The sequence below is a fragment of the Psammomys obesus genome, unplaced genomic scaffold (genome assembly GCF_907164565.1).
Source record: "Psammomys obesus unplaced genomic scaffold, mPsaObe1.curated_primary_1811, whole genome shotgun sequence".
In the NCBI taxonomy this organism is placed as follows: Eukaryota; Metazoa; Chordata; class Mammalia; order Rodentia; family Muridae; genus Psammomys; species Psammomys obesus.
This window is the reverse complement of record NW_026592118.1, coordinates 30,320,842-30,331,957: the sequence shown is the minus strand read 5'-3', so window position 1 is coordinate 30,331,957 and position 11,116 is coordinate 30,320,842. Positions and strand designations below refer to the sequence as shown.

Genomic DNA, 11,116 nt, shown 5'->3' with positions numbered 1-11,116 from the left:
GAAGGAAGGAAGGAAGGAAGGAAGGAAGGAAGGAAGGAAGGAAGGAAGGAAGGAAAGAAAGAAAGAAAGAAACAAAGAAAGAAAGAAAGAAAGAAAGAAAGAAAGAAAGAAAGAAAGAAAGAAAGAAAGAAAGAAGGAGAAAAGCAAGTGTCTTGGGGACGAGAAGAATAGGAACAGAGAGAAAAACCCAAACTGCATATTTTAAAAAGCCAAAATAGCCACAGGAAGGCATCAAGCTCTAGAAGTGATATCTAGGGCTTACCCCATTAGCTAGGAAATACACTTGGCCTTCAGGGACCTGGAGAGGTAGACTCAGATTCCAAAACGCCTTTTTATAATTGTATTATGTTTCTTGTTATCTAATCCTAAAATGTATATTTCAAAACAGATCCAGACAATAACTGTGAGTCTTTAAATTCAAACAAGAAAATAGCCTGTTAGAGCTGCTGTAAATAGCACAATCGTATGTTGTGTAAATAGTCCAGGTTAAAATTATTTCAACCCAATATATAATCAGTGGTGTTATTGAATTACTTAATTTATGCATTTAGAAACCAACATTATTTTATGTGAAAACCTAATAGTTTGAGGCTTTCTCTTTTTTTTTTCATCTCATTTACTGAAATTTGAAGTTTAGTTCTTTCTAGAGACACATTTCTTAACCTGACTGTAACAACAAACCTCTTTCTACAGATGCTTCAATCAAATCAAGCTGTATTATCATGTACTAGGTACATCCGTCTAAAAAAAAAGACAATCTTTTTTAAAGGAAAATTACAACTTTAAAATACACTCATGGAAAGAAAAATTATTTTAAAATATGTAATTTGGCATGGTGAATGGATATCATCTGTATTTTCCTGAATATAAACTCAAGGGGAGTTTTAATTATGTTTGCTTGTGCTTTGATTTAGTCAAGAAAGAGGACACTACACTTCCTCTGTAAGGCACAGCCAGAACGTAGAGGGGTAAGACTATACTGGCTTCTCTGAAATACTTGTTCTAAAAAGAATTGTACATGAGGTAAGCAGGGAACTGAGATACCCAAAAGGAATCCTATGAACATCAAGGGAGGCTTTCACAACATCCCTTAAGGGTGGCCCAGTCTCTTACCAGGTGAGAAGTTCACAATATCAGCAAAAGCATCTTCAAAACCAGCCATGTTAGGGAGGGTCATGGTGCAAGTTACAATGTGCCTGCTACAAGCTAAGAATTTTGAAAGGCTTTTAATTGCCTGGGTGCTCTTAGCCAGACTCCACAAGCTGGCGCTGCTGCAGCAGCCAGGAGTGGTTCCCTCTGGCTTGACCAAAGATAACAATGGATAAGCAAACATCATGAGAAGGTCTTGCTAGCCACAATCAATTTGCCACTACCATTACCCATCCAATCGTAGGTAAGCTTATGGCATGGGAGCCACGTCTGATTTGTGCTTTGCCCGATTTTAGGGTTCCCAGTGGTGCCAACCATCATCCATGCCGTTACTCGTGCTCTCTACTACAACGACAAGTAAGTATCACACTGATTTTTAGGCTAAATGTGTTCCAAAGTGAAAGCACACCTGTACTGATGTGGACCTTTGCTTTTGGTTCAGCTGCTGGCTGAGTGTGGAGACCCACTTGCTCTACATCATCCATGGACCCGTCATGATGGCTCTGGTGGTAAGAATTGATTTTTAAATATATCGCCATTGTCCTGATGAGACCTGATAGGTTATATGGTCAGATAGTAGGGGAGGAGGACCGCCCCTATCAGTGGACTAGGGGAGGGGCATGAGGGTGGAGAAAAAAGGGGGGTTGAACTGGAATGAGATGGGAGGCTATAGCCGGGATACAAAGTGAATAAATTGTAATAAATAATAATAATAAAGAAAAAATTAAATTAATAAATGTATACATATATATTGCCATCACTGTCATTGCCCAGCTTTATGAGTATATCTCTATATGGCATGTGTACTGTAGCTACAAAATAAAGCTAATTTAATGCCTTTCTATCATAAAGGAACCAATTATATTCTTCAAAACAAATGTATTTTACTGTACAGGTGGAGAAACTCATTTGCATGCCTAGGGTGATGGCAACATATCGCTTTAATATCAAAGACGGTGTTTTCTTTTTTTTTTCTTTTCTCATACTGAAAAATAAAAATAAATAAATATAAAAATGGACTGAGATCCGGATGGCCACACTCTGCCCCCCCCCCCCGGCACTGAGGAGGCATCCATCAGTAACTGAACAAGTTAGATTGGCATGCGGGCTGTCTCCCCAAGCCTTGTCAGCATCTTTTATTTTGAAAGATCTCTAGCCATTAGAGATGCCACACTGTCCGCAGCCCAGTAATGGAGTATTTGCTCTTGCGAATCTCTGCAGGTCAATTTCTTCTTTCTGCTCAACATCGTCCGCGTGCTCGTGACCAAGCTGAGGCAGACACATGAGGCTGAAACCTACAGGTACCTGAAGGCTGTGAAGGCTACCATGGTTCTTGTGCCCCTGCTGGGGATCCAGTTTGTCGTGTTTCCCTGGAGGCCTTCCAACAAGGTGCTTGGGAAGATCTATGATTACGTCATGCACTCTCTGATTCATTTCCAGGTAAGGACACCAACCCTATGTGTTCACTCGATGGGCTTGTTGCCCTGGCAGGCCCATCTGACGAAAACCCACAATCTCCACTGTGAGATTATGATCTTAAAAGTCAGGACGCATAGCCTTCGACTCAGCAGGCCCAAGCAAAACTTTTGAAGGAAATCGGGCTTTATGAGGCATTTGTTTCCGCTTTATTGATATTCAGGACCCTGTAATGGCCCCTAGACAGCTTTTCACATATCAAGTAGCTTCGAGCATTTCTTTCATAAACCAATGTGACTCTGGAGTGATGAGGGCAACACATTTGCACAGAGCTGCCCTTGCCCCTGCTCCTTCAGCTCTCGCTGCCGAAACCTATCCATGACAGTTCTAGGCCTGTACAGGAACAGTCACTATGCCTGGGTTTCTCATGTTTCTCATGTAGAAGAGCACAAAATGAATCAGTGCCGTCCTGGGCTGAGGTTAGCCAAACCAGAAAAGAGAACAGGTGCCTTGTTTCCATTTGCTCCAAAGATTTGGCCCAGGTTAAAAGTTCTAATAAAGGCTACAACTAGGTATTTTGAGTCCAGGTTTCTCAGAGACATATGTGGCATAGTCCCTCACTAACTAACAGTCCATGGCTTCACACTCAGACTTGCAAAATATTCCTCTGTTAATTATAGCTTTTAACTTTTTAAAGTACAAAGACTCTCCAAATCCACTATAATCAACACAATCACTAAAACTGCCCATACTAAATGGAATAATATATTAAGCAAATTCCCTAGGACCCTTGCTAGTTGCTGAACAGTAGTAGTATCTTTACAAGAAATACGTGTCTAATAGTATGTCTATGCTTTACCACTGAGGAAAAAAAATTCTAATGGAAATATTTTTGTAACATAACCCTGAATAGGAGAGGCACATCACTCTTTCCCCTGCCTTTCTGTTTCATCAAACTTTGACCTGCCGTTTCAGCAGTGGAATTTTCCTCTCTAGACAGTCTGTGTGGTGATTTTATAAAAGGATGTCATACAAACACATCATGCAAAACTCTTCAGCTGCGTTTTCCCTTCTCTTTTTAGGGGTTTTTTGTCGCTACCATCTACTGCTTCTGCAACCATGAGGTAAGCCTGCATTTCTCGGAATGCCAACACTCACGCGTAGAAAGCCAGCATTTTACAGTTTCCAAAGGACTGCAGCACACTTTCGCCAGATCTCATTTCCGCATGCTCTCACAGGGGATTGTGAGTAATAGGATAGTAGGGATATTTTTTTTTTCTACTACTACCTCAGGCTGAATTTCACTTAAGGATACGCGATGAAACCACACATACAGCCCAAGAGCTCCCTTAGCTGATATGTCAGCAGTGCGATGATAAAATTAAAATTTTGATTTTGATTCACTGTCAGTGTATTGCCGTCAGTGACTGCCATCATGGAGTAAAGCCTTCTATAATAAACTGAATATCTGGATCCGTGTACTGCAGAGACTTATCCAACCAAGCCACCAAGGCAGTTTCTTCTAACAAAATCATGCCTGAAAACTCAGTGTGTAAAATGTGAAAAGGGAGGAGCTATATCCCTAGAGGATCCTCCAGGGAGCCTCCACGATCTCAAGGAACACAGTTCAAAAGTTCCCCTCAAATTTTAGCTGGGAGTCTGAGTTCCAAAAAAAATGCTGTTGCTGTCACACTGTCACAGATACAACTGGAACAGCCAGGACCAGAGTCCAGACTTTCTAACTCTCAGTTAAATTAACTAACATTCAGTTAAATTATCTATATGTGTGATCCTTCCCTAGAAATTATACTGTTCTTTATAAAGACCACATCATTTGAATACTTGTCATTGGTAATTAATTCCCTTTAAAAATAATTCTATTCAAGGCAAATCACAGTTTGTTATTATATGACCATATACTATCCTGTTACTGTTTAAGAACATTTTCTAAGCACAATGGTACCTAATACCTGTTCTATTTTTTTAATAATACTTTAAATATCTAAAACACTTGCTTGCTTTGCCACCTGAATCCCATCTACAAATCCAACTCAGAAAAAGTTTATTATTTTTTTCATTGATACATCTTATTCTTTTATCCGACAGCTTACTCCTCCCCTCAACAAATTGTGTTTGTGTACTCATGATTGCTAAGGGACATAGTAAGAGTCTGGAGTTAAATGAGATATGCTTCCATTGGTAACTGGTAGAGCAACCTCTTCTCCTGCCTTTATTCTTTAACAGTAAAAGCGAAAATATGAATAGGGCTTATATCATGAAGAATACTGCGGCCCCAGTGAGGATACTCTGTGCATGTGGACTCTTACATTTTAAGTTTGTTTTAATATACAAAACAAATTCTTTCATCTAAAACAGTGCTAAAAGAGGCTCAGCAGGACCAGCCCTCAGAAAGCACAAGAGGACTGTAAGCATTTGTAAAATTGCCACAGTATGAACTGTGCCTTAACTACAATGTCTCTTGGGAGTCTCAGACATAGAAAGAAAGCCCAAGGGGTACTCACGACAGTTGAAATAGCTGGAGTTTATTGCATATGGTTTTTTTTTCCTGTTTTTGAAACATTTCTGTTTTCATTAAGATCATGTAGCTAGAGGAAGGTGTAAACGTGACATTTCTAATATTAGAAAAATAGGATGCTGCGCCAAATGTAATATCACCATCCCATGGATGTCAGGCGTCTGGGTCTCAGCTAGACACTGCATGCACTTCCCCTTCTGTCACTGGACACAGGCAAGGCTCTCACTTTCATAGGAGGTTGCATCCAGCTGCATCTGAGATAAGTCTGTGTGGAGACTTTGCCTGGCTAATTACTGAGTTTTGGCAAAGATCCAAGGGACTGATAGATCAGCAACGCAAGGATAAAAAAATTGAAAATTGAATTTTGATTCATTGTCAGCGTGTTACTGTCAGTGACAACCATCATGGAAAATAAAGCCTTGCATAGAGGTCCACCGATAGGCTACGAGGATCAGGTGTGCCAGGGTGTGGTGACAGAGTGATGACTGAAGAGCAGGACTGAGCTATAAAGTCTTTGGGCGTCTCAGACATGTAACCAAAGGCGCTTAGGATAAATTTTAACAGGAAAAGAGGCATGCGTACCAAAGCATTCAAATCTAACCAAGAAGGTTCCCGTAAAATGTTTGTCTCCTCACGTATTGGAACCAAGGCCCAAACATACCAGCCTTCTATAGCTTAATACAGAGCCAGCAAGAACAATTGTGTCTTCAGACCATCAGGCAAAGCTTTCGTTTTTCCAAATTCAGCAAGAAATAAGTTGATAAAAATCAAGGGGGAAGTTAAAGTTATTTTTGTTGATTTTCAAAATAAGCAATAAACAAATAATCCAAAACATATTTTGTACTTAGCCCTTGGTGTCTCTAAACATTTCTACTGCTTTTTAGAATCAATAAGAGCCTCATGGTTGGTTTTTTTGTTGTTTTTGTTTGTTTGTTTATTGTTTCAAGATCACAAATGTAATTCCCTTACTCTTACCATCAAAGCACCATATAGTCCAAGTACTATATCAGTCTACACTATAAGACATAATTACCCTTATTAAACTGTCATCAATTGCAGTATCTTTCACATGCTGCTTGGGGCCCATTTCTATACATACACCTTATAAATGAGAGCAGATTGGAAGCAAATTGCCATCACCATACAAAAGGATGCCTCATAAATTTGGGATGCAATTAGAGAAGCTTGCTAACTTCCATAATAATAATTATAAATATTAAATTTTACTTCATATCCTTTGGCCTCATGTTGGGCTGAGTAACTTAGGTTATGTGGATACTCTGGTAGGGATTGCAAAAGGATGGCTGAGACAAAAGCAAGAGGTTTTGTTTTTTTCTTGTGGGACACTTCTGCCAACTAACACTACATTTATAACTGTCTGCCATGGATGCCTCTAAAACTCCAAGTAAGCTTCAGCTATAAAGACAATGTTGGTATCTAAGAGATGCTGAATCCATGGAAACTATCAGTTCCCTTTATCTACAGACATTGCCTCTCCAAAGATACTGAACTGGCATCTTTCCTAGTTTCTCAAGAGTATATTGATTATAAGCCTGACATCAAATGGCTTATCTACAGTCCAAACACAGCCAGGCTTCACTTGGAACTTGGCTTCTGCCACGCTGCAGCTCCCTTACTGTGCACAGAAGGCACAATCTAAGCCCCTCACATCTGTAAGAGAACACAACAGTGGTGCCCTTGTAGGAAGGCTGTTGCGAGGATTAAACAGATTAATTCACATCAAGTGATTATAATATGGCCTATGGCAATCAGTCAGTAAGTACTCACTGAATGCTTTATGCCAAGCTGTGTCCCTGTGTGGCTTTTATCAAGACTAAGTCCAGCTGCATGACACAACCTACTCCTCAACACATCACCATTTTGTCTCTCTGTTTAAAATATACTTGTATCTAAAATGCTACACCCAAACACATACATCTATAGTTTGTTGGAAAAAGTCCAGTATTTCAAAAGACCTGATTACCAAGTCATTCTGACTGTTTTTCTACAAAAAGAGACTTAAGTCTCATTCTTAAAATGTTTTCACTGATGTAGTCAGACTTTTTATCTGGAACATCTCATTTGGAACCTTGCTGGGTAAAGGTAAATACACAACATGGGTCCATTGTCATAAAATTTAGGGCTCTGTTGTGGCTTATGGCTATATTTTCATGATCCAAAAGCTCAGATTTTGATACATTCATGTCTTAGCATGAATGGCAGCAGGTAAAATTTTCTCAACGCCTTCCCTCTGATGAGACATGTCTGCTACTTTATGAAACGAATCAACCTTTCTTTGCAGGCTATAAGAGCCAAGACAGAAAGCTTTGCTCAAAAATACCAAATAGTTTTGCTGGTTGTTACCTAGAAAAGTAACAAACTCCTTGGATTGACCTATTGTTATTCCTGGGTGGTATATTTCACCGTCACAGTATAAACTCAGTTCTTAGATCAGGTCTACAATTTAGCCTCCTTTAAATAAGAATAAGCCCCGAGAGTCATGCAAGTGAGGTTTGCTTGGGTCACAGCCGGCAGCCATTGGAAACAAAGCTCCCTCTGCTCTTTCAGGTGCAAGTCACCCTGAAGCGCCAGTGGGCGCAGCTGAAGATCCAGTGGAGCCAGCGTTGGGGAAGGCGCCGCCGCCCCACCAACCGCGTGGTTGCGGCTCCCCGCGCCGCCGCCTTTGAGGAGCCAGGTGGCCTCCCCATCTACATCTGCCACCAGGAGCCAAGGAACGCTCCCGTCAACAACAATCAAGGCGACGAGGGTGCTGAAATGATCCCCATGAACGTCATCCAGCAAGAGGAATCCGCTTGAATGTGAAGCCGCCCCAAGCATTGTGATCCACTGAGCCTTCATTTCCCGGGGGAAAGATAGACCATGCATTCCAAGTGACCCCCATTCCCCCCCGCAGGAGCTGAGCATATCATTTGTGAAGAAGTATTAAGTGAATTTTGTCCATAGTGATGTTGAAGAGAGTGATCCTTGGTACTATTGCTTTGGGAGACAGTCTAGGAATAGAGTCTCCCACTGCAACTCGTGAACTCCATCATTCATCTGGGACGGAGATGCCAATGTCATAGGAATGCAGTCAAGGTATCCAGAAATTGCCACTAAATTGACCTAGTTCAGAACAGGGTGCTCCTTGTTAACCTCCAGCCATTTGTACCGCTGAGAAATTACAATCACTCTCAAGGTTTTTAATTTTAACACTAGATTTTGAATTAGACTATTTCTGTATTTGGCTATGGATCTGATTTTTAATTTTTTTATTTCAATCAATTCCTGTTATTACACATTTTACCATCATCATCCATACGGTGTAAACACTGCACAAATAGCATGACCTCGGAAAGGTGATGTCTTTTCAACACACGAATGGGGAAGAGTGTGGGAAGAAGGTCTGTGTACTGGGCAGGAAGATGTACATTTAGAGTGAGTTTGCTCGAATTGTACCCTCCTCAGATGGCTTTCGGATAATCCAGTCCACAGGCAGACCCGAATGTTGTAAGGATTTGATCTCAGTGTTGCATGTGCTTTGGTCACTGACATTTATCAGTTGGGAGGTCACCAAGAATCAATTGCCAAATTTTTCACAGAACTGCCAAAAACATAATTCTCTGTGAAAGAGAACATTCTTTAAAGAGAGTTTTCCACTTTCCTAAACTACAGGATTTATAAAGCAAATCACTTCAAGGTTTATAAAGCAGATTACCTCTTGCCCTTGGGTGCTATCTAGCAGCAAGAGATAGATTTGTTTACGGCTGGTAATTAAAAGACTCCATACAAGTCTATTAACTGCCTTCCACCCAGCTTCAAAGCTTAACAAGATCTCTGGGTTTCCCAGGAAGACTCCGTGTGGCTAATTACAAATCAGTTTCTAGTTGACCTCCTGTTTGCTGCTATTAGCAAAACAGGAGGGAAAAAAAATACACAGCATAAGGACTTGGAGTTTAACCACATATTAATTCATCTTAAAGTAAAAACAGCTTCTCATCAAAACCCGGTATTATATTTCCACATCTCTCTTTACTCCCCAATATAAGATATTCAAAGGTCCATGAATAAACCAGTATCATCACTGATTTCTGAATCTGCAACAGCAATCAGTTACCATTATTTAATTTGTTTGCTAAATGAGGAACTTCATTGAAACCCCTCCAAAATCTTGTCTCATCTGTCATCTTATGTCACTGCCTTTCAGAAGTGATTGAGTTGGCTAAAGACAAAAGTAACCTGATTCGTCCTGGTTACGTATTTGGTGCACCCAGAGAAAAACTGTATTTCCCTAGTGACTATAGACCTTGGATACTGAGTGTGTCTCCTTTACCAAATGTAAGGGAGGAATTGAAACGAAGGTATTTTTTCCAATCACAGTGTTACATGGTGATGTTCCTATTTTTTTGTTTACAAACATCAAAACCAGTGTGTTTCAGGCAGCTCTAGTACAAATGTGATAATATATTGCTGAAGTATTTGAGATGTTATTGTGCTGGTGTAGTAGGGGCTGATGAAATCAAACTGGCTCATCATAGTGTTGCATGTAATACCTAAATTGTGTGAAACGCTTCTGCTATGTACATGTATAAATTAATACAGAGCATATTGAAAAGGCAAAGATGTATATGTGCATATTTTTCTAAAGAAATATATTTTCATCTTTCATTCATTCATCTTGTCTCTGCTCATTCCATGCATTCTTCATTTCAGCCATAAGCTACCAACATCCCATCGTGTTTGTTTTGTGGGAGGGAGAAAGAACGGAAAACACAGGTTAGAAATGACTTACATGAAGCACAAGGTGCTTATCTTTATTAGTGTAACCACTTTCAGTCTCACCCAGTGGCACAGCCCTCACGCCCTTGATAATATGAAACCATCCATAACTGTCAGTCTGTTATTAGATACATTTGGGGGTTACAGCAAAGAAATCCAGGGTAGAGAAGTATAAAATCATTTTGTTCTGTGTTGCCTTTTATTATTCTGGAGCCAGACTTGATCTGTTCAGTGTCACCTCAGGTTATTAGAATTGTTATAATTACATATTTCTAATATAATTTGAGAGAAAGATTAAGACCGAATAAAAGGTAACTAATTAAATACCATTAAAAGCCACTATTAGAAAGATTTTTTTTTCATATCTAGAAACCATGAAACAGAAAACCTGAGGATTACGTGAGAACTGCTGAACTAATGGAGGGAAATAAGAATGATTTGTAAATGCAACACCTAAGTTGCTGCCTCCTGAGACCTGGGAAACTTTCTAGGATTCACAGAGATTAATCATTCTCTGTATGGTCCAGAGAGCAGAATTAACAGATTTTGAAAACACAAAAGTAATTTCTTGTACCAAAGTGTGAGTCTTCAAGAGGGTAACCTGTATAGAGGAAGCTGCCCATCTCCTTAGATTTTATACTGAAAAATTACTCAAAATGGGCCTTTGTGTACAGTTGGATTTTATAATTCTGAGGGAGGAGAAGGCATTGGAGAAGACAAGATAAAATTATCATCACGAAGCTACACTTCATTCATCACTCATTGGTACAAATGTTTCATCCTGTCCTACCATAAGTCTAACATTTATCAGTAGTGATGACGGCTTCATTTCTGTGTCAGGGGTACAAATCAAAACTCTAAGTGAAAAACACAACCACTGATATTCGGAGTGTGGACAAACAAAATGGCGCGTGTTGTTGGAGGCAGGAGAGCAATGTGACTCCCCTTCCCCACTAGCACGCAAAGACGTTCAAACGTCAGAGATGCTCTCAGAACATCTGCACAATGTTTTCTCTAGGACTCATTTTCTAAACAACAACACGGAAAATGTCCATACTTTTGTGGTTACATTATGCCTCACGACATGTTGGCCTTAATGGTTGCATGAGAAGGTGTCCAGAAAACTCACAACTCTGAGACCTGGGGAGGTATTACAATAGAAGGGCATCCTGAGACACAGGGGCCCAGAGACCACACAGCTCTGAGGTGGGACAGTGTCCCAAGGGAAGGGCACCCTGA

At 40.1% G+C, this 11,116-nt stretch overlaps 1 protein-coding gene across 2 annotated transcripts in view; it reads left to right on the top strand.

Moving 5' to 3' along the window:
* Positions 1 to 9,713, top strand: part of Calcr (calcitonin receptor) — an 82,531-nt gene extending 72,818 nt beyond the window's left edge. For both annotated transcript variants that reach the window (XM_055612973.1, XM_055612971.1), the window contains 5 exons: positions 1,446 to 1,506; positions 1,592 to 1,658; positions 2,371 to 2,589; positions 3,648 to 3,689; positions 7,670 to 9,713. In XM_055612973.1, coding sequence (XP_055468948.1) covers positions 1,446 to 1,506; positions 1,592 to 1,658; positions 2,371 to 2,589; positions 3,648 to 3,689; positions 7,670 to 7,918 — 638 coding nt within the window. In that variant the 3' untranslated portion in view covers positions 7,919 to 9,713. The remainder of the gene's footprint in view (positions 1 to 1,445; positions 1,507 to 1,591; positions 1,659 to 2,370; positions 2,590 to 3,647; positions 3,690 to 7,669) is intronic.
* The last annotated feature ends 1,403 nt before the right edge of the window (positions 9,714 to 11,116 follow it).